The sequence below is a fragment of the Podarcis tiliguerta genome (genome assembly GCF_965153285.1).
Source record: "Podarcis tiliguerta genome assembly, chromosome: 5".
NCBI lineage: Eukaryota > Metazoa > Chordata > Lepidosauria > Squamata > Lacertidae > Podarcis > Podarcis tiliguerta.
The window spans coordinates 52,978,640-53,002,919 of NC_139538.1; the positions used below are offsets into that span (position 1 = coordinate 52,978,640).

The 24,280-nt window shown below is 40.2% G+C and overlaps 1 protein-coding gene across 3 annotated transcripts in view; it reads right to left on the reverse strand.

Annotated features, from left to right (window-relative positions):
- The window catches only part of FGFR2 (fibroblast growth factor receptor 2), a 113,929-nt gene that overhangs the window by 53,818 nt on the left and 35,831 nt on the right, over positions 1–24,280 (reverse strand). For all 3 annotated transcript variants that reach the window (XM_083439618.1, XM_083439619.1, XM_083439620.1), the window contains 2 exons: positions 19,994–20,163; positions 4,694–4,817 (listed from right to left, as the gene is read on the reverse strand). In XM_083439618.1, the coding sequence (XP_083295744.1) occupies positions 4,694–4,817; positions 19,994–20,163 (294 nt within the window). The remainder of the gene's footprint in view (positions 1–4,693; positions 4,818–19,993; positions 20,164–24,280) is intronic.

The following is a 24,280-nucleotide window of genomic DNA, read 5'->3' on the forward strand; positions in this document are numbered from 1 at the left end:
CTCAAAGAAAAACAGAAGTGGCAAACTGTACTATAGATGCTTTAAAAACATGTCATCTTCTCTCCTTCAATAGAGACTATACAAGCCAAAATGTAAACACTGGCATGTCCTAGCTACTAAGCAAGAGCCCCATCTTGAAAGCGGGACAACGCCAAGGACATTTGCTGAATAACAGATACATAAAACATGTAATGAACTGGCAAAAGTAAATAGGGAACAGTTGTTTGTACTTTTTCACAGCACCAGAACTGTAGCTATCTGACATATGAAGATCAAGAGAGACTTTAAACAGACCAGGTTTTTTGTTTTTTGTTTTTCCCCCCACAACATTATGCTGTTGAACTGAAAAGAACATGATGGGCAACTAAGTTAGTGAGTTTAGACAGAGACAGTCATTTTCAGTAGAGCTCAGCATCTAAAATAGCCAAGGCAGAAACCCTTAATGCATGTGGTAGCCTTCAGTAACTTACAACTCAAGAGTGAAAAATACTTGCAGCTTATTTAATTGCTGATTTCATCAAAGCCGTATATGTACCACTGAAGCCAAGATGCTGAGCTAGAAGGATCTTACAGTTCTATCCTCTAAAAAATAGAATAAAATGTTCTCTGCCTTTTCCTGTAATCTGCAGCCCCCAAACTGTACGGCTGCCTTTCCGATTAGTACCCAAATTCTATTCCATTTTCTCTGCTATCAACAATGTTCCTATCTAGGGTTTGCAGCAGTTGCCTCTCTGCAGGGTCATCCCAAGCACATGCCAAGAGCAAGGTAAGAGTGCATTATCAGGTTGCCTGGGAATGAGTGGGCTTATTTCCAGTTTGGATCACTTCACCCATCCATAGCTTTTCTGGCTCCTCAATGTGGAAGCCAGACACATGCACAAGCACACAGCATTCTGTTGCAAATAATCAAAGTCATAATTTCAGTACAAGAAACACGAAAAGTACAGAACATTACCAGTCATCAAAATGTCCACCTAAGGCAGTGTCTGTTTTACTTCCGAGTCTCCAGACAAGTTCTACTGTGCAGCCAGAAGCTAACTGGACTACTAAGAAAATTCTGCTTAAAGCCAAATGTTCTTCTCACATATGCAGCAAAATATCAGATGGTGATGTACTTCCTACGTTCACAAATCTGAGCTAACAGCTGAGAATATTTAGCATATGCACTTCAAATGAAACCCTTCACATTCTGCTAGCTATTAGTGCATGCACGGCAAAAGATGCAGGCTTTCAAAAGTTATTACAGGCGAGTTAATAATGGCTATTCCCAATTTAGCATTGTGTCACCATTTGGCAAGAGGCTTGCTGAGAAAACTCCAAAATCTGTGAGGTAATAAGAGGTTACACTACAACGTGTCACACAGACACATTACTATAATGTACTGCCATATTTTAACACTATTCATTACCATTAATATCAAACAGGTCTGCTCTGAAATCAGCTGAACCCATGGAAAAGAGAGAGAAAAGAAGGGAGCCAACAGGTTAGCTTAGCTGAAAGCACAAGGAACGAATAATGTCTGAGAGGCTTCCTTCCCTACACTGATCTATGCCTGTGTATCACATGAAGCTCAACTATTAATACTGCTTTTCCTCCTCTTCATCCCTGGAACATAAAAAGGGCAAGTACAAGAAGAGATGAAAGAGTAATAAAGGGGAAAGGGTTTAGATTTCTGGGTTAATGCTCTGAACTTTTATCACAAATCCACACACTATAACTGGATTATTCATGAACATATATATATTTTTAAAGATTTAATTAACTTTCCTGAGTACTTCTACTTCTCTTTCCTACACCCAATTCATCTTCTCTATGTTTTTCATGTTTGGCATCACCTTCGCCAGGTCTGGGGCAGTAAGAGACATGCTTCATAATTTGCCTCTGCTACCCTTTCCTTCTCTCCCCCTCCTCCCTGGTCAAATTACCATTGGGTAAATTACTCTCCAGCTCTATAAAAAGCTTGGTCATCTGCATTATCCTAGCCAAGTATTAAGGAAGATTTTACTACACATAACGTGCAAATCTATGGTAAGATGTGTGGTAAAATGATCATTAATATGAGCTTCACATCTAACTAGAATCCTGACTCAAAATCTGTTAATCTCTCATCAGTGAAGAAAATAGTAAAAATAATAGTAATAGTAGTAATAATAGTAAACATAAATCCCAACAGATTAGTTTATGTAGAAGGGCAAACAACTAAAACAAGCAAAGAGAAATTCATTTTATACTGCCCAATTTAAATCTGGTTTCTATTCTACAATGTACTCAATTGTTTCAAATTTAATTGAGGGTCAAGGTGTTTTAGCAAAATGGGTTCAGCACAGGCCAACCAGACTGTGGTCAGTTGTGTACTAAATATGAAGGGACATTTGCTCTTCAGAGTTCTACACACTTTTCCCTGGATCTGTCATCTAACCACCATCTAAGTATGTGATTGCTCTGTTTGGTTAACGAATGTAGCACCAAATCAGTTCCATTCTGAGCTGTGTTTAGCAATGGGAAGTATGAGGAATACAGTGTTGGGGTAACAGAAGGAAACTTTTAAAAGTATTATCTACCTATATATTTATCTTGAGAAGGAAGAGACCCACACACTAGGGAATTCAAGGGAAATAGCTATTGCAGGTTTCTAAATTATATTATGCATTACCACATAATTCAACTCTATGCTACACTAATCACCTAACTAAAGGGGCAATAATCTTCACAGTGTACCTTTGTGGCTCTTACAGATGAATGGAATATGAATAGTGACCAAAGAACCACCTCTGTGGGAGAAATTGAAACCCAAACAGTCAAGTGGAAGAGTCCCCTGTGGAGTCTAACACTTCAGCACTGGGCACCTGAATCTAGCTACCATTTTTATTTCCCACAATGCTTCTGATACAGCATCACTATGGTGTATTGTGAGAAAACAAAATGGTGGCTAGACCCAGCCAACCAGAACTGCAAGAGAACTGAACTGGGGTGGTGGGGAAGAGGCATTTAAAGGAAGGCCCAGGCAGCTTCCCAAGGATGCTAGGTACTGATGCCAGTCCTAAATAGGACAGTCCTAAATGTGTAAGAAAAATCCTCTTACTTCTGCAGGTTAGAAACTAAAGGATAAAGAAACCCGGGGTTCCTTTCCCATCATTACCAGTGCTGTTTCCTCTTACTCTGCGCTAAATTTCAAATTCTGGATCATTTCCCAAACCCGGTGAAACAAAGCTTACCATGGTTGCAGCTGAGACCAACAAGTACTGAAAACAGCACCAAATGTTTCAAAATGTAACTAAAAAGCCCAAATTCTAAGATGCCGTTGCCAAATAAATATTAAGAGAATTAACAGACAAACAGTACATTTTGCAAAATGGGTTTGTAAATACTATAGATTTCCTTTAAGAAAGGGAGGTACATGCTTTCAGAAAAAGTGCATTTCTAGACCCTCAGAAGAAGAAACGAGACCCCATGATGGCAACTGAGCACATTCAGAAACCCCCAATCACGATGGAAAATCTTGGCCTTACTGTTTACTTTTATGATTCTCTCTATGAAAGTAGCAGACATAGCAATAAATGACATAACTCTCATTACCATTCCATTCATTCATGCAAGTCACCAATATTTTCTGCCAGGAAAAATAAACTGTGCAGAATATTCTTGAATGCAAGGCATTGAAAAGCTTAAAGAGGAAGAAGAGGCTAGGGGCTTCTGGTAAATATTTGCCTAACTTTCAGAAAACAAAAGAAAATTTCCCAAAAAAGTAAAACTGCACACACTGTGGGGATTTCAAGACAGTGTCTTTTTCAGTCAGTTTCATTCCTGGTATTTTAAAAGACGTTTTTTTCCTTCTAGACTCCCCTACTTCTTTTCTGCAACACAATTCTTTGAAGTACTGTCCAGGAAAGGAGAAAATACTCTTAGGAGAGAAGTGTATATATTCCCTTGGTTTCCTCCTTTGCTAGATATTGTGGACACACCCACTCCCTGGTGAGGGAACATAATTCAGCTGCACCCTTTCAGCAGCTGGTCTGTACAGGATGGAGTCATGTGGAACGCAATTTACTACCATTCCTGGCAGCCGTTGGAGCTGCACCTTCAATAAACATTGTTTAAACAAGTGTTCAAACAAAAAAAATGGTTTAGTCTCCAGGTTAGTTCACCTCAGCTGAATAAGGAGATTTTGCTGTGGGGAGGTGGAAGAGAGATATCTATAGCTCTCCAACATCCTAAGTTTCTTTGAGTCTTAAAGAATCAGGCCACACACCACAAATTAAACCTATCAAAGCGATTAATATTAACCCTGAATTATGTCATGGACCTATCATTTTAAAATTTTAAAATTTAAAAAACCCATCATTCCATTTGTTAATTTACTGTACTTAAAAGCACTTATAAACAGTTTAGTATTTTAAAATCTCTAAGCAGGAACAATAATGATCATTAAAACAAAAACACAACAGTAACAGAAAAGAATATAAAAACAGGAATTCAAACTAACAGAAAAACAGGGCCTGATCTGAAGCAACTAATGGTCACTGCTTCATGGTATGGCCTATTCTGCTTCACATATGCTCCATTCTAAGTCCATTTTAAGTTTTACATTTAGTTATTTTCACCTTTTAAAAAAAAGATAATTAGGAGGAAAATAAATCTAAGTCATCACTTAAAGAAAAGAAAAAAACATTTAGCCACTGAGAGTTTACTCACCAACAACGTCAAGGTGGTATGTGTGGTTGATGGACCCATGAATATTCTCCACAATACAGGTATAATTTCCTTTGTCTGATGGGACTACGCTCTCCATTATAAGACTCCAATGCTGATTTCGGACCTAAGAGAATTTCAAAAAGTGTTTTAATTAGCTGACACCAACCCTCATCATGGTCTCACAAAGATGATAATAATTCAAATAATTCAATGTTTTTCTACTCTAACAGACCACAATGGCTGTGGTACCCTTGAAAAGTAGTCAGATGCTTAGAAACCCATAGTGGAATAACCCGCATCACTATGTCAGCATGGTGACAGTGTCACAAAACTCCAAATACAGCAGGAACAAAAACCCAAATGATACAAAATTAGCAATTCTGCATGGATGTAATTATCTGGTCAAATTCATTGTAAGTGCCGACATCTGCAATTTTCTGAACGGAAAGAACAGAACAGAAAGTGAAGTATTTGTTTAATTACTCTTTATTAATCTATGCCACACTTTCTTTCAAGCACCTCAAGGAGGCATATATGATTTTCCCCACCTGCATTTTACCTTCACAACCCTGTGGGGTAGATCACCCTGTGAGCCCAGGTCACCCAGTCGGTTTTGTGGCAAAGTGAGGGTGCTGATTCCAGCCAATACGCTAACCACTACACCACACTGGCTCACAAGAGTTATGAAAAGTCACAGGAGATGGAGAACAGTGATGAGCACAGAGGATATACTTCCAGATGACTAAACGCTCTACCTATGGCTCCCGTTGTTTATTGAGATTTTAAGAGGTACAGCTGCAATCCAAAGCCCTACATAGATCATGGAGTTCTGAATAAACATGGCCTAGTCCATATTCTTTAGTGCTGAGGAGTGCTACATGTTGAAATTCACACATATCATTTTCCCATTTCAAGGACAACAACATAGTCCGTTCTCTGGCAAATCCCTGATAGCACATCAGAGATTTTATATAGAGATGTGGCAGAGAGGCTAGGACCTTTTTTCATTCTTTTAATTGACTACAATATGTGAACACTACCTCTGGGGACAGAGTTTCTAAAACAACAACAGATGTTTAATGTTTGCAGAGCTTTGTGTCATAGGTGCTGGTGGCTGCCCTTTTGAGCTTGGGACCTAGTTATGGGAAGGAGTGATGACCTCTGCATAAACCTGACCAATCCTTAAGAACAGCCTCTGGGGCTCTGCTCATGAGCCTTCCATCAAGAAATATTAAAGGGGAAGGTATCATAAACAGGGCCTTTTGGGTGGTAGCTCCATGTTCATAAACTTTCTTCTTAAGACCAGTATGCTGTCAGCCTTAAAGGCACTGAAGACTTTTCTATTCCAAGCAGCTTTCAATTAGCATTTTAGTGCTTTATATTTAACTACTGCTGTTTTTTTAACCTTTCAATTTTTTAGCTGCCTGATTTTATACCCTGCTGATCCTGTTTCAGTTGCTGCTGGTATAATAATAATAATAATAATAATAATAATAATAATAAACAAATAAATAAATAAAATATATTTTAGTGTTTTATAGATTACAGTTCTATGGACTGTAGTTATGTCATAATGAATTCTTATTATGTTGTGATCTGCCTTGGGTGGCTTAGCCCTGAAAGGAGGAATGTAAAGGGTGAAGCTCAGATAGATTATATGCTATTTTATACAAAAAGAACTACTCAACAGCTTTGTACAGAGAAAACCAGCATGTCAGGCAAAGGGGTGGCCCCAACACTGGGTTATCTATGTACAGGATTTTAGCATTTTGCTTTGGTTTCGACAGAGGAATACTTCATCATGTGTGTTTCAGCCTGCAGGTACACATGATGTCACCTAGAAACAGGTGTTCCTCCACATCTGCTGTTTGTGAAAAGTGATGGGGTTTTATTCAGCAGCGACTCTTAGGGGAAAACGCTTCTGCTTGCACAAGTCAGGGCACAGAATTTTTGCCCATTCCCCACTCCCCATGCAGGAATGCCTAAAACCAATTCCAATTCTGATCAGCAGCATTCTCCAACCCTCCAGACCTCTGAAGCAGCTGGGGGGAGGGGAGGCTTTTCATGGATAGGAGAGATTGGTAAAAATAAATAAATAAATGGGTGTCCTGGCTTGAAAGAACAGAAACACCTTACACTAAGGCAAAGTCACCACTGTCGTGGTTCTCTTTCAAGTACACAAAGTCTGTAGTACGTAGGTCAGGACGTAAACGTACAGGAGAGAACCGCGCACTGAACTTCAGTTGCAGCTTTCCATTTCCACTGCAGTAATTTTCATCAACAAAGGGATATCCCCACTTTTTAAAAGAGCAGCTTCTCAGCTCAGCAAAGATCCTGCCGCACACAAGTAATGCACGTTTGTGTCCTTATTTGGTTACTGGCCATAGTTAACATAAAATCTCTTTTATTTCCTAAGAGTCTCATTAGGCAGCAAGGCACCGGTACTGCTATGTTATGAATGCAGGCTTTGAACTTTAAAGCGTCAGAAAAAAAGATTTTCTGTGCCTGCATTTTTCCCCCCTTTTCAACTCTTGCTTTTTCACATTTATGAGCCCAATGCTAACCTCCTGGTCAGGAATGTGATATAAGATAAGCATCAATTCCAGAATGAAAATTTGGGTGTGCTTTGTACATTCAGCTAGCTATTACACACCAGGAAACAGTCTGTGAGGAGCCGAAGTTTCGGTCTTAACAATCACTGCCCCTGCAATGTCCCATTCCCCCGTCCTCACTGTGACTCAGACAGGAGTAGCTCAGCATAGGTAGAGAATTATAAAGAGCAGTTATATAAAAGAGGGCTAACTATAGGGTGCAACTGAAAGGATAAAAGATGTTTACTGATGTATACTGGGAACCCAAAATGCATACATCTTTGCCCCTACAGGAACGTGAAACCAAAGCAGTTCCCACATCCTACACAGCAACTCTTTGGAGTAGTTCTCCCGCTTAAACTTAGTGGGTTGTGAATGTGGATGGTGTAGGTGCATGCAGCAGGCAGCACTGAATGAAGCAGGTTTTAAAAAATGAATTTGACAAGCACTCAGTCACCTGAAGGAGCGTCTCCATCCCCATCGTTCAGCCCGGACACTGAGATCCGAGGGCCTTCTGGCAGTTCCCTCATTGCGAGAAGTGAGGTTACAGGGAATCAGACAGAGGGCCTTCTCGGTAGTGGCACCCACCCTGTGGAACACCCTCCCTTCAGATGTGAAGGAAATAAGCAGCTATCCTATCTTTAAAAGACATCTGAAGGCAGCCCTGTTTAGGGAAGTTTTTAATATTTAATGCTGTATTGTTTTTAACACTTGATTGGGAGCCGCCCAGAGTGGCTGGGGAAACTGAGCCAGATGGGTGGGGTATAAATAAATATTTATTATTATTATTATTATTATTATTATTATTATTATTATCCATATATTGTGCTATTGCTTGACTCACTTTCAGCCCCTTTGTGTGGTGCATGAAGGCTGAGTTGCAAGCTGGGCACCTTTTGAAACAATCATTACTGTTTCAGTGAACGTTTTGCAAATGGCAAAGACCCTTTCAACCCAAAGCCCACAACACATCAATCTGATTAAGTGAATTAGCTAACACAGATAATTCATTCAGTTCTCCAGCACACAGAAAACACAACTTGTTTGTTCCTTTACATTATAGTTCAGTGCCATTCATTGAATCTGGATGGTGTCTGCTAAAATCCTACCAGCACCATCTTATCACTTCTTTCCAAAATTCTATACAATTTCCACAGCACTCCACCTATCAAGCTGCAATGTCCTTACCTCTATATTTAAGTCTTCTCAATCCCTAGCTATAGGCTGATCTCAAACTCATACAATTTAAAGTAATGTAGAATATCTACTTCTTTCCACAGAAAATTCCTTAATGACCTCTTCATTCTAAGCTCCATTGCAGTACTCTTCAACTTGCAAATAGTGTGTGTGCTGCCTTATGGGAATTAACAGGCATGCCCCATGTCTTTATCAGAGATATTTTCCTTCTTGCACTGATTTATTATATAGCTATGAATTGCTTTACCATATTTCACACTTTTGCAAGCACTCTTTCTCTCTGTGTGTAAATAGCTTTTACAATATCTGCAGCTAAAGATTTTTTTTAAAAAAATGATTCTGTAATTGTAACCAATAGAAGCAATTACTATAGCACTGTTAATCTACAATGTACTTAAAGGCTTTATCTTACATGTCCTTCCAATCACTCTAATGTAGAACCCCTATTATTTCCCTCATTTACTAATGAAGAATTGAAGACGAAGGTTTTTTCATATTTCTGAAAGTGGTAAAAAAAAAAAATTGTGTAAACTGTGGGATATGTATGAGCTGATCCACATCTGGATCCCATGCATCTCTCACGCATGATGAAGGTATGATGTTCCTCTTTGTGTTTCAAAGCAAAAGTATGACTTGCAGTGTAATCCTATGTTTATTAACCCAGAAGGAAGTCCCACTGAGCTCTGTGGCGTATACTCCCAAGTATGCAAGCCTAGGAGTGCAGCCTTACTTGTGCTTCCCCTTTCGCTGGTCTCTCATGAAAGAGTCCTGGATGAGTCCAGATTATCTCAGTTTAATAAACTAATATATGAATGAGACCTTTGGTGACATGCACAGCTCCTTTGCTTCTTCCTTCAGATGAGCAGGCAAACCAACCAGGAAATTTCAAATTAATTTAAATTAATAGAGCCAGTGTGGTGTAGTGGTTAAGAGTGGTGGACTCATAATCTGGTGAACAGGGTTCGCTTCCCTGCTCCTCCACAAGCAGCTGCTGGGTGACCTTGGGCCAGTCACACTTCTCTGAAGTCTCTCAGCCTCACTCACTTCACAGAGTGTTTGTTGTGGGGGAGGAAGGGAAAGGAGATTGTTGGCCGCTTTGAGACTCCTTCGGGTAGGGATAAAGCGGGATATCAAATCCAAACTCTTCATCATCATCTTAATGGAGAAACTATAGGCAACAGCTTTTGAACAAATCCAGATATTAAGACAACATAATGGTCCGGCTGGTTCTTAAGCCTTTGTGCACAGTTTCCTGGTTGGGATGACACAGCAAAATAGGTAATGGAAGTCTCACTGGTTTGTTTGCTTGGCTGAAGCAAAGGGCTGCATTTACTTACTTACTCATTCATTTCATGAAGTGATTTAGCAATTTAAAAAACAACATAAAAACAATTTCAAATCCAAGAAGGGTACAGATTGGGGGAAAGATTTCCACTTAAAAGCCTTGTTGAAAGAGGATGGTCTTCAACAGACATGGAAAACAAAATAAAGACAACACCTGTCTGATACACAACAGGAAGGAACACCAAAGGTTAACTGTTCCCACACTAAAGTCCCAATTCCTACATCATATGGAACGGACGTCTTGATGAGATGGTACCTTTAGGAGACCCCATCTGGCAGAACGCTGTGATTAGCTGCATATTATGATGGGTGAGACAATCTTTTAGATCTCCTATATGCTGAGTGAAAAGGCTCACTTATATCTCGGCTTAATTAAGCAGAGATATGATCATACAAACACAGAATTGTTTTCCTTAGACTAAGCAGAGATTCTCCTTAGATTTGCCCAAGTAGAAGCTTGAAACCAGGTCCAAAAATGTTTTAGGAATGACATTCCCCTGCATCTCAGCTGCTTCACATTTTACACACCTAGTCCTCATCATCATTTTACAACAAAAGAGAAATACCATCATATGTTCTGATTTTTGTAAGGGGGGGGGGTGCGCACATGCACGCACACACAATTTTTTTATAGTTAGCCAACATAAACCTTTACCCTATCTGGTTTGAAAATATGAAAAGCAGACTGTCTGAGACTACAGCCATTCCAGTGTCTAATTTGGGAAGATAACACCATCAGTTACATTGCATATAATATGAACATGAAGATATTGCCAGGTTTGTGGGTAGGGCTGGGGGGAGAACCTGCTACACTGACAATATTCATCTAATATTCTAAGTGAGATTGATACTGTGTCTACTTTTAAGCCCACAACTTTTAAGCCTACCTACGTCATACCAAATAATCACTTTAGTTGCACAAAGTGTTTATGACACCATGTCAAGAAACTACATTTATAATGGCTGAAGTTATTCATCTTGTTGACAAGGCAAAAACCTAACAAGATCTATCTTTTTCTTTGCTGAAGAGGCTGTTAGCTGTTGGGAGATTACTGAATCAAGCTGTTAACCAGCTAATCAATCCTCATCAGTTCACAAAGTCTGGGCAGACTGTTAATGTAGACAGCACGTATTTCTTTTTTTAGAGTCCCTCTCTCCTCTTTATGAAACTAGTTCTGAGGAGCAAAATTTTGTAAGTCTTCTGCACTACTCAATGAAGATTTAGCTCATGCAAAGTATGAACACAACTGGCTGAAGCTGAGACTTTCTAGTGGAATAAACAGTCCTCAGATAGACATGTGCACGACCTCTTCTTTACATTAAAGGTAAAGGGACCCCTGACCATTAGGTCTAGTCGTGACCGACTCTAGGTTTGCTGCGCTCATCTCGTTTTATTGGCCGAGAGAGCCGGTGTACAGCTTCCGGGTCATGTAGCCAGCATGACAAAGCCGCTTCTGGCGAACCAGAGCAGTGCACGGAAACACCATTTACCTTCCCACCGGAGTGGTACCTATTTATCTACTTGCACTCTGACGTGCTTTCGAACTGCTAGGTTGGCAGGAGCAGGGACCGAGCAACGGGAGCTCACCCCATTGCGGGGATTCTAACCGCCGACCTTCTGATTGGCAAGCCCTAGGCTCTGTGGTTTCTCCCACAGTGCCATCCGCGTCCCCTCTTCTTTACATTAGGACCCTCGTACCTACGGGACCGCCTCTCCCGGTATGCCCCACGGAGAGCCTCAAGGTCCATAAATAACAACACCCTAGTAGTCCCAGGCCCTAAGGAAGTTAGATTGGCTTCAACCAGAGCCAGGGCCTTTTCAGCTCTGGCTCCGGCCTGGTGGAACGCTCTGCCTCATGAGACCAGGGCCGTGCAGGATCTGATTTCTTTCCGCAGGGCCTGTAAGACAGAGTTGTTCCGCCTGGCCTTTGGCTTGGAGCCAATTTGATTCCCTCCCTCTCTTTCTTTTTTCTTTTCCTTCTCCTCCTCCGATGAGGCTACATTTTAATATTTTAATGTTCCATTATTTTAATGTTGTACTTTACTTTTGTTTTAAGTTGTAATCATTCATCTTGTTTTTATTATTGCTTGTAAGCCGCTCTGAGCCCGGCCTTGGCTGGGGAGGGCGGGGTATAAATAAAAAATTATTATTATTATTATTATTATTATTATTATTATTATTATTATTACATTAGGCAAGCCATTTATGCTTCAGCACATTCCATAATATGAAAACCTATGTTCTGTCACAGAATGTTATTCCACATAAGAGACAGCCAAAAAAGATGGAAATTATGCTTTTGGAAGTCACTAGAGTTCAGTTATGTTTACTATGCAAAACCACTAACAAAAAGATCCCGGTACAGACCTTTGAAGTATTGCATAAACAACCCAACTGCTGGCTTTATAGGCATCCTGTTTTGGACTCCAACATGCTACCTTCGCCAAACCCGTCTAATGGAAGTTCAGAGAGTGCCATATCAAATATGCACAATTATGCTTGGTAGACATTCAAGCTTCTTCAGCGAGGGGCACCAGTTCCGCCTGAGGAACCTTTGAGAATCCACTTGCTGGAATACAGTAAGAATAGTCCCAGAAAGCTGTGTGCTGGAGCAAAACTAAGTACCAGGAAAGCAAAGCTACTCGGCTCCAAAGAAATAAGAGGAATCTCTTAAATTTTAGACTGGGTGATGAGCATGAGTGGACGGGAAGAAGACCATGAGCAGTGACAGCACAATTAACCTATTTACAAAGCCAACCTTCGTATGGTTCTGCAGCATGACATTTGGCCTATGCCTGCCAGACTGGGATAACAGACAAATGTTGTTCTAATTAAAAAGAAGCAAGGGTAGGAAAAAAAATACCCTGGCTTCTCTAAGCAGGTTTTGACAAGCTCTGAACACCATCCTTCTGAGGGCTAAAAATGACAATTCACTGAGCAAGGTTGTTCGAGAACTAGAAACCTCAGCTAATGGATTCCGCATCCCCCAACTTGAAGACAATATCTTCGCTGCCAACTGTTACAATGAGTTCTGCATTTGAAACAGAGTCTTTTGATATCTCCTCCTAGATTTATTGTATCTTACTTGTCTCGGGGAAAACTCATGACCCAACTACTGGATAGTAACAGCCAATCAGAATGCTTCTAGATGAGTGCATTTCATGTTATTTAGATTCCTTATTAAAAAAAAAAAGAACGAAAAAGGTCAATATACACTAGAACTTTTGTACTCCATTTTGTTAGATGGGTTTTTGTTTGTTAGTTAGCTTTTTTAAGGATCCAGGCCAGTGGCTATAGCTATAGATTTTGCTGATCATATGTTTCGAGAGCTTTGAGCCTCCAAAGTAAGTTTTTTTTAAATGCAGTGACATAGTTAGGAAAATAGGCTGTCACATGCAAGCTGCCACCTTTCACTTGCCTTGCTGATCTAGTACGTGAACAGGTTTTTAAGCAGTGATCAGTTGCTCTGAATCCCACCTGTCTTCAGCTGACTTGTTCTGAGATCTTCCTCTGTTACAGCATATAGAAACAACAGTGGGAGCCAATTTATGATGCCAGTATGGAGGTATCCATGGCATTTCCTTTTCCAGTTTGGTACCATAGTCCCCATAGTCATGGTGAAATCTCCACGAGTTCCTCCACGCATGCAAATGAGGAAGAGAGTCAATAACCTTCTCTCTGTGACAGAGAAGAAGTAACTGCGTTTTGATCTCTGGGATGGAATAGACACAGGATAGTGCTGACACATCCAACCTATACAAAGAGATATTCACAGCCTGATCCTGTCCACGTCTCCCTCCACCACTTCTTGTTGTTTAGTCATGTCCGACTCTTTGTGACTCCATTGACCAGAGCATGCCAGGCACTCCTGTCTTCCACTGCCTCCCGCAGCTTGGTCAAACTCATGTTGGGAGCTTTGAAAACACTATCCAACCATCTTATCCTCTGTCGTCCCCTTCTCCTTGTGCCCTCCATCTTTCCCAACATCAGGGTCTTTTCCAGGGAGTCTTCTCTTCTCATGAGGTTGCCAAAGTATTGGAGCCTCAGCTTCACGATCTGTCCTTCCAGTGAGCCCTCAGGGCTGATTTCCTTCAGAATGGATACGTTTGATCTTCTTGCAGTCCATGGGACTCTCAACAGTCTCCCCCAGCACCATAATTCAAAAGCATCAATTCTTCGGCAATCAGCCTTCTTTATGGTCCAGCTCTCACTTCCATACATCACTACTGGGAAAACCATAGCTTTAACTATATGGAGCTTTGTCGGCAAGATTATTTCTCTGCTTTTTAAAATGCTGTCTAGGTTTGTCATCGCTTTCCTCCCAAGAAGCAGGCATCTTTTAATTTCATGACTGCTGTCACCATCTGCAGTGATCATGGAACCCAAGAAAGCAAAATATCTCACTGCCTCCATTTCTTCCCCTTCTATTTGCCAGGATACGTTTCAGTGAGTTCAATGGGATGCAGGGTAATCTCTCCCTCCACCACTTAGTATTAATTATTTCTGTACACAGTGGGAATAGCTCAGTTGGCAGAGCATGAGACTCTTAATCTCAGGGTTGTGGGTTCGAGCCCCATGTTGGGTGAAAGATATCTGCATTGTAGGAGGTTGGACTAGATGACCTTTGTGGTCCCTTCCTACTCCACAGTTCTTTGATTCTCTTCTTGTGTTTTCATAATAAAAAATGATCATAGGATGGCAACATTTTGTATACCTCTTAACTCCTCTGAATCACAATGGATTTCTGTTCTGTTATCAGAAACTGAAATCATGAATTGAGCCGCAAAGAAAGGAATGAAGTGCAGCACTCTGCACAATCTCCACAAAACAAGGCAAATGGTTACGTGGCTCCTATACATTTGCATCCATATATTGAAAACTATCATATATTTACCCAAGCTGAGCTACGGTGTGTAAAAAGGGCTGTGGTAAACGTAGCTTATCAAAACACAGCTGTGGAAACAAACACCCCTTTTAATACTTAAAGGCGTAAAAACTGATAGGACTCGATTTACTTTCTGGGAGGTGAAAAAGAAAGTAAAGAGCCTTGTTCAATCTTATTGGCATGCACTATCTTGCTACGGTCCACACAGGCTCCCCATTTGGGGAGGGGGAGATTATACAGGAATTCTTCCAAAGACCCACAGCCATGTGTGTGAGGAGGAGATGGGGATGGTAGTCGGAAGAACCACACTCAGCTTGGAAAAGACACAAGAAGCCAACAGCTCTTTGAAATATGACCTCTGCGTATCTTGGAAAACCCAAGTGTTTCCAAATGTTTGAAAAACAGAGTCACTCACAACAGAGGAATCAACTTCTGAGTTATAGTTTCCTAGAGAACTGGCATCATTTGTACACCTCAATCCTGAATAAAAAAATGAAATGGTACATTCATCGAACAAAAGGACAAACTGCTAAACACACAGTCATGGGCAGGTGTTTTTTTTGTTGTTGTTTATTTTAAAGGGTATCACACTTTCTGTTCAAGAAGGAAAATGATAACAAAGGGCTTGTCCATACTCTTCCGCTTGTCCAGTGCCTAGAAAGCAAAGGTCTCAGCAGTTATTCACTTGATTTGAGTCTTCTGGGAATGGATCCAAGCGGTTATGCCTTTGCCCGTTGAAAACCTGCTCCTTAGTGCTAAACTGGAACAAACTGCAATCTACAGAAAACCTACTTGCTTGTTGTTCTGATTCAGTGCGAAAGATCGGGTTTCCCCAGGGGAAAGTGTTGGGCAAACAGCAGTGTGGATAAGCCCTAAGATGAGCCAAGGAGCCATAAGGAATGTCATGTTTTCCTTCGTCTAGTTCACTATGTCAGAAAAAGAAGCTGTATTTCCATTCCCCAATAATGCAAAAGTCTGTGTATGTGAGGTCAACTGCAGTTGCAGATATCAATATTCCACTGTAACACAAAATGTCTTCTATCTTCTAGTGGTGATCTGGATTATGAATATGTCTGTTGGAAATATTATACCTATAAAATCAGAGCCATTTCCTACAAATCTGATTTACAAAAACCTAATCCTTTGGCATGTTTTGCTGAATGCAGCTCAACGGTTCAACTTTTTTTAATGCCTATCCATACAGAGAGATAGCATGAGAAACCTAAAGCACAGATTAGCCAATACCAAGGGGTCTTCCCCCGCCCCCAACTTCAGAATTCTGCTAAAGCAAAACCATTGACTTCACAGTGATTCCCTGAAATAACTGGTTCTGATCAATGCAGCCTAATAAACAGCAGACCTATCCAGTTATTATTATTATTATTCTGCTACAGCAACCCATGGAGGTCAGAAGAGTTTAAGAGAAAGGAATGGTAACCATGAAACCCATTGGTCTCATGTAATAATTATGGGGGTGGGGAAACTCATGGAACTTTAAGCATGCCATTTGGGGGCTCTGTAGTTTAGGCTTCCCCAGCCAGGGTATCTACAGATGCTATCTCCAGGGTATCTCCAGGTGCTGTTGAACTACAACTCCTATAAACCCTGGCTAGCTACTTGGCTGGGGTTGGTGAGAGTCCAGTGACAACTGAAGAGGCTGTATTTGCACATTTAAAGGCTCACAAAAATGACCATTTAAAATGATTGAAGTGCAGTGAGAAACAGGAGAACCTTTTGCTACACCTAATGGGTGTCTGTGGACTGTACTCATTAAATTTGGTAAATATATTATCTAACCCCCACACACACTTTGCATAAAGCAAACAAATATACCCCTGCTTCTAATTTATGGCAGACAATTCACACACGGACCCTTCAAGGGTGTGCTTCTGGTAAGGAGGTGTCACATTTTCTCAACATTTACTCCAGTCTTTTGCTACTGAAATGTGTTGTCCTTATCCCAGGTATGACATTCAGTTCTATTGAGATTGTTGTGTGGAATGTGGTTGTGTGAACATCACAAATCCCAGCTTGTCACTGCCCACTGGAGTAGTTAAGCTCTCTCCCACTACCATGTATGTGTTGGCAGGGGAAGCAAAGTTGCTCAATTTCTATTTTTTTATAATTTCTGGGGCTGTGCTCTCTTGATCAAGGTGAGACATTCTCAAGGCAAATTCTGGAGAAACTGCTTGCATGTTCACCTTGATGACAAGACCAGCCGACAACCTCCTCCAATAGCTACCTTCTTCTGGTGGGGCTTGCTGCCAAGATGAACTGGCAACCTCTGAAGTAGCCCCTTGTCAGTTTCACACCTGCAAACCAACCCAGTTAAAGACTCTAGGTAAAGTCTGGAGGCTTATTTTTTATTATTTTAGCTCTTTAGCGGTTGTTTGTCCTAGACCATTCTGGCATTAGAAAAGCTATTTTGGAGGTCCATTGCCTTCCTACCAAAATCTTGAATCTGGAAATGCTCTACAGTGGTGACCCAAGTCAAAGAATTGCATAAGCCTGCGACTTTCTGCTAGTGAAAGGCCACAATCCAAAGAGCACTACTCTTCTTGGGCAAGCCAAGTGGGATTTCCCCCCTTGCAATATTGCAGGGAGTGGGAGCATCTGCTGTTCAGACTGCTTTCCAAGTGCCCTCCATTTTAGAAGTAGGCTAAGTGACTCTAATCAGTGAACATCAGCTTACAGTTTTATGTGTTTGTTATTCTTTGAAACAAACAGCTGCACACCTTTTTCCCCTAAAAGGCAGAACACTCATTAGGATTGGAACAAAGTTTCTCTTGTGCTCCAAGACTAGACTGACTTTCTTAATTGGCTTCATTTCACTCTATCATCCCCAAGACAAGTGTGTAACATTGAATGGTAGCCAATTCATTTATGCGTTTTGGTATTACGAAAAGCAAGGAGGTGTTGCCAGGTGCACCTTTATATTTTATGAGGTAAGCAAATGTAGTTAGAAAAGTCTACTTCATTAATTAATGTTCATCTGGAACATTAGCATGCCTCCATCTCTGGAAAAACTGACACTTTCTATAGGAAATCTGGCTAGAAAGGAAAAAAATAAAAGATTTTAAAGCCTGTCTTCTTTAGCATTTGCAGAGGGCATATTTTCAGAGGTTATTCACACATTGTGGTAAAACTTATAACCTATCCTGGTAAGAAAACCATGGAGAGCAGTAAAGGGCTGGAACAAATTGGCCATTGTAGATTTACAAACTGAAGTTAGGCATTTGAGCCCTTGAACAAATATATGAATTCATATTTGCAGAATTCATATAATGAAAAACCACTTAACTGGATGCTTTATGAAAGTCCTTACAGGCCATTAAGGGGTATTAATGCTATAGCCCTCACCAACCATCCTTGAGGGCACCTTGGCATCCCCTGAGACCCATGTAGCTGCCACAGCTAAGCCTTCATCTGCCCCATTATAATTTCATCTCGAAGCGCACCTGGTTTCCTCTGATTAGGCCAGTTAGACATGATTGGTCCCTTTTTTTTATTTTCCAGGCCACTTTCTTCTTTTTTGCATATACAAACTGCATCCATACTTATGAGAGCTTGAGCTTCATGGCTCAATTTGAAGCTCCCTCTCCAGGTCTACAAAGCTGCTATGATATTTGTAGGTACATTATCAAAATTACACCCTCATGAGCGCACCTGCACCATTTTGTAGCAAGTCCCACTTCTATCACTAATTGCCAGTTTTGCAAAATACAAAAGGCAGGAAGCATTTGCACTTTGTATGCTTCTCACCCTATCATGCATGGTGCCCAGCATACAGAGAGCTTCCTGCTACTTACCCTTTTCCCATTGGCTGAGCTGCCACAAGCAGGGGACAGTGTTTTTTTGGAGAGTTCAACATGCCTAATGGTGTACATAAAAGTCCAACTAGATTTTGTGCATATTTTATTCACAGTAAAGGTTTCTTTAATGATGGCTCTTTTCGTGTGAGGGTTTTTGTTTTTCGTAGTTGATGAGGGTTATTTTGTGGAAGTGTTTGTTTTGTTTTTACATACATAAAGATCATCCACATGTCAGCTTAAATAACCAAATAAAAGCAAAATTATCAAATCCTAGTGTTTTTCCCCTCCCTGACCCCAGTAGGTACCTAAAAGGTTTAATATTAACTCTAACTTGGCACTCTAGCTAACCTCTCTAGATGTCCTTTCTAATCAGTAACTCACAGTTTGAATGGAAACAACTAATCCGATGCTACTTTCAATTCAAGCAAACCATTTTAAGTAATTGCAATTACTTGCCCTCAAAACACTGCTTTCTGCATCTATTTCACAGACCATAAAATCAATAAAAATAGTCTTCCTGCTCATTAAGTGTGCAGTCACCAAGCCATAAGATTTTTGTTTTGCTTTGTTTTACTATATGTCTGCAAGTTGGAATATTCTAGGCTGTCGTAGAACAAAAGCACATACTGTTAAGAACACTTCTACAAACAAGGTTTTTCGTAAAGTGTTTTTCCCCCTTGTTGTTTCACCACTAACCCTTTACTCAGTAAGAGCTCTATTCACAATGTCTGATCTTTTGATAACTTGACCTTACAAACAGAAAATAAGAAAAAGGAAAAAAGCTCTAGGGAAGATGAAGAGAGCCAGAACCAGACTCCTTTAAAGGTACTGCATGTGCTTTTACCATTTACTCAAAACTCTACAGAAATTTACTATAGTTAGGGCCAGCATTGTCCAGCAGAGGCAGGTTTCTGGGCATATCAGAGCTTCAAATCTGAGTTTAATTATAAACACAGTGAATAGGAACATAGGAACCCACATTGTACAAAGCCAGACCACTGGTCCACCTAGCTCTGTATTCTCCATACTGACTGAAGTTTCAGGCTCCCCATCCCTCCAAAAAGCCCTATTCACATGTTACTCACATAGGGAATAGGTTGGAGAAAATAAACTACTGACGTAAACCAGGTCACATGACATGGAAATATAACTTTCCTACAGAATAGCCACATCCTGTGATACCTCTGCAACAGCCACGGGGAACATGTGGCCCTCCAGACATTGATTAGACTACAAATGCCGCCACTCCCAAGCATTGGCCATGCTGACTGGGGCAGATGGGAGTTGTAGTCCAACAACATATGGGCTGCCACAGGTTCTCACGACTGCTCTACATATTGCTTTACATGGCTGTTATGAGCATGATATAAGGGAAGTCTGTACAGCATGCTGCATCTAAATCTTATTGGCATTCCTATGTATAATACATCAACTCCAATTGGCATGTGGAGGAAGGAAGATGTGTCTTACCTTGTATCCACCAATGCGATGCTCTTGCTTAAATTCTTTGCCATTTTTTAGCCACCTCATGGTTGGTAGGGGGTTTCCTGTAGCTGGACAACGGAACTTGACAGTGTTAGCTGCTGGAACTGCATGTAACCGCTTTTCCATTTTATCAGTTTGTGTCCATTTAGGTCCTTCTGTTTCCAAAAATGAAAGAAAGAAAGAGAGAGAGAAGAAGAAGAATGTAATCACTTGTCATTTGCATGATTTCCAGTATGACACAACATACTTTAAGGGGAGCACTGAAGTTCTACGTTGTTGATTTATGTCGCCTTTGGCAAAGCAAACAAGACACTCAAGTACCTTAGAAATTTCAGTGTGTACCTAAAGACAAAGATCTACCCTGCTTCAGCTAGAGTTATTGCTGGCGATTCATGCCTTACAGCAAGTAAGGAAAAGTTATTTCAAGAAAGAGAGAGCTATAAAAATAAAATGACACCTGTCATCTTGCCATAGCCTTTAGGCTTGAGGTAACCATTTTAAAATGCAGAAATAAAAATTGTACTAAAATGCAAAATGTTTGAAACTTTGACTGTGTGAGAGAGAATCAGAGCCTTCATTTGAAAAGCTGGCCTTATTTTCCTTTGGCTTGGACTATAATAATCAATGACTGCCTTTCAGATAACATGTGTGTCAGTGTGTGTTTAGAACTGCTGTTTTAAAAAAGGAGAGAACAACTATGGTAACGAACAAAATCACTGGAATTGTTTCATACAAGGATCTGGCATTTTCCCCAACCCAACAGCAAAACAAGGTCCTCTCTCTGCTGCTGAACTCCCATCTTGCAGTACAACATGGTATGAAATTCTATGTCAGAGTTTGGATGGGAAGCAAACAAATCTCTGACCAGAGTGCTTGTTAAAACACCATGGTTTAATTCTAGGGAAAACAGACACTCACTCTGACTAGCTACTCAAAAGCTATTCCACACCCAGGGGAATATTCCTGATGTTCCCTCTCCAAAAACACACACCAAAAAAACAAAACAAAAACCAATGTACTAACTTCAATAGAAAAGGAACACTATTTCTAACCTCTCCTGTCCAAAAGGTTTTGTGAAAGTTATATATAGATTTGGTTAATACAGATAACGATGGCATGAAGACAGATGTGCCTGTTCCAGATATTTGTACCAATCCATGCCAAGTGATCAACTCTGTTCCGTGTTTACTGATCTTACATACCAGGAAAAATCAGCCTAGGTATAAAATCACGGGAACAAACAAGGAAGATTCTTGTAACGGGTGGATTAGAACACCTAGCTAAGAACCAACAAAATTACCATCCCCAACTTTAGCAATGTTTTATTTTCATTTTGAAATTGGAGTTTCTGAGTGCAGACTTTTTCCAAAGCAGTACCCTAAAAAATCTTGCCCCCCCCATAGCTCCTTTGACACCCAGAGTTCAGTAATGATGCCTATTAATAATATTATGTGGGTTTATGCAGCCAATCCAATACTATGAAGAAAACAAACGTTACATAATATATTTGTTTATCCCCAATAGCATAAATCCTCTCAGTAGTCTCCAAGAAAAAATAAAATAAATACAAAACAAGCTGTTTAGAAATGACTAGTAAACCTGTGCCCCCCTCTCGATGTTTTTGGACTACAACTTCCATCATCCTTGGCCATTGGCCATGCTGGCTGGAGCTGATGGGATTCAGAGTCCAATGACGTCTGGAGAGCCACAGGTTCTCCAATCCTGTCTTAAAACCATAAAATGCAATACAGCAGAAAATAAGATAAACAGAACTCACAGATCTGATACATCTTTAAACTCCAAGAATAAGCAAAGATCATAAATGGTTTTATGATTAAAAGCCTGTAAAAATAAACAAGGACTTCAGCTGGCACTAAAGGGATCACAATGTGGGAGCCAGGAGAGTCTCTACAACTGTGGCACCACCACTGAAAAGGCCTTCTCTTTCTCATAGTCATGAGCCCCAGCTCATTGGGTGGAGCCTCATTATATAACATGTGGCATCTGGACATCTCTGTTGGCCAATAGACACTACAAGACACCCACTGGTAAGTTACGTTTTGACAAAAAAATGATGTTACTGAATGTCAACAAATCAGTGATGAACTGCAGAAGACTGAATTTTCAAAGGTAAATAAATGCTTTTAAAGGGACACCATAGCTAAGCCCTCTCCCCACAAAAGCAGAATCATTACTAACAAAACTGAAAACAAATCTGAAAGCATAAGAACTGCATTGGCTTAGCTGAATTTACTACAATAGGTTTTCAGTATCTATCCATAATTATCCTGCTGTACAGTAGTGACCTGAGCCCTCTACTGCAGATAACAAGAAATCTGATTAACTGCACAGTTACATGATGACTGTGCTTAATTCAGTTCACTCATTTACCTGTTTAAAAATTAAGGATGGAAATCTATTTAACGGTAAGGACTTTTAATTATTTTACAACAGATCCTTCCTGAAATAAATCCATTTACTATGGACATTTTTAGGACCAGAGGGGTCCAGAAACATAACCATTCCTCTCTCAGCCTTTATTCATTTCCTTTATTACAAGCTACCGCTCCATAACAAACAAACCCTTCCGTTCGTCAAACGTTTATGGCAGTTCTTGAAATCAGCACACATAGAATTCCTCCACTCCACTTCCCCCAACAAACCAAAATAAAAATACAGCTGGAGAAGAATACAGCAACAGAGTCCTTAACAAGCCTCCTCACTGAAAGAAAATATTCAAATTTAAGCATTAAAATTATTCTAGAAATGATACTTGACAATTTCATTTTAGCCTGAAGCTTTAAAAATTAATTAAGTGGAAAAATCAATGGAACATGCAGTTGCAAGCATAACACCAGGAATATTATAAATATTTAAAATTAAACTGCACAACCAAGAAAATTTTAATTATTCCAAAAGATACATAGGAGAAAGGGCCATTAAAATGATTTGTTAGATACAAAATTGCAACAACACTACTGGGGAATGTGGAAATAAAGCAGTTAAGTCGAGGATCACAACAAAAAAGGGGGTTCATCTAACATGAATGTTATTAAGTACCGATACATGAGTACATTTTTCTTTTTTTGCTCTAGCGCTAGCACGTTCCACAAAGCAGTTTCTTTTGATCAGACAAATAACCCTGCTGGAACAAATCCCAAATTCCTGATAAAGTTAATCCAAACGGCACATGAACAAGATTGGTGCTAAAGAGCACAGGAGTCAGCCGGCGCTGCTATAATCACAAGAACCCAGCAGATGCAATGATTCTTTCAGTGCTGTGAACTCCGTTATCAGTGACAAGCACTTTGGCAAGAGCACAATGGTTACCCGATTTCTAGTTACTGGGCCTTTCCATCACACTGCCATCTTGGTTTCTCGTCATTTCCCACCACCATAATGATTATAAATCTGAGAACAAGCAGAGTAGGAAGCACATTAACTGGCCCTGGGCAAAGCAACGTCTCTCAGGGTGAGACTCCCTCTCTGGTTCATTGTACATATTACTAATATGATCTGAAACATTTTGTATGCTGCACTGTTTCGATAGCATTTTCTGATAGTTTCATTATTGCTATTAGGTTGCAGATCGATGAAACACAGCCAATCTTGGGTCTATTTATTTATTACTCTGTATTCACCATCAGCATTTAAGGACCATACAAAGGTGCCTTTAGGCCAGGTGTTACATAAACCCCTATTAACCTCTCTGTAGTCTTGGATCTTTCGGGATCCATTACATTGGCAGCTACATAATACTGTAACATTAATGGTTATTAATGTTTTTTATACTTTTTACAATAAGAGATGGAAGAGGATAATAACTGGAAAGTGTGGAAATGAAGTGGGAGGGGGAAATTTACATCATGGTATAGAGTACTATATTAAGGAGAAAGAGTTTCATGGGGAAGTGCTATCTGTTGCTTTTTAATTCCAATATTGGATGGTCAAGGGCCATCAATCTACTTTACTGGTTACTGCTTGAAGCTTTCCTTTTGTATGTTTGTATGTATGCCACCCCATTAGTCTGTTACAGCCAGAGTGTTTTTATTTCTTCAGTGTTGAGCAATGCAAGGTTTAGCAATGGTCAATAAGCCTGTTACCAACTGGAGAACTATACTTCTGATTGTAATATGCAGGAGTATTGTTTTCAAGTTCCTGGATAATAGGTACTCAGCAATTTCCTGTATTATATCCAGTACTGTGGCCCCAAAGTGGGGTTTGTTGTGTGTGTGTCTGCAGCTGCAAAAAATATGCATAGAATCAGATCTG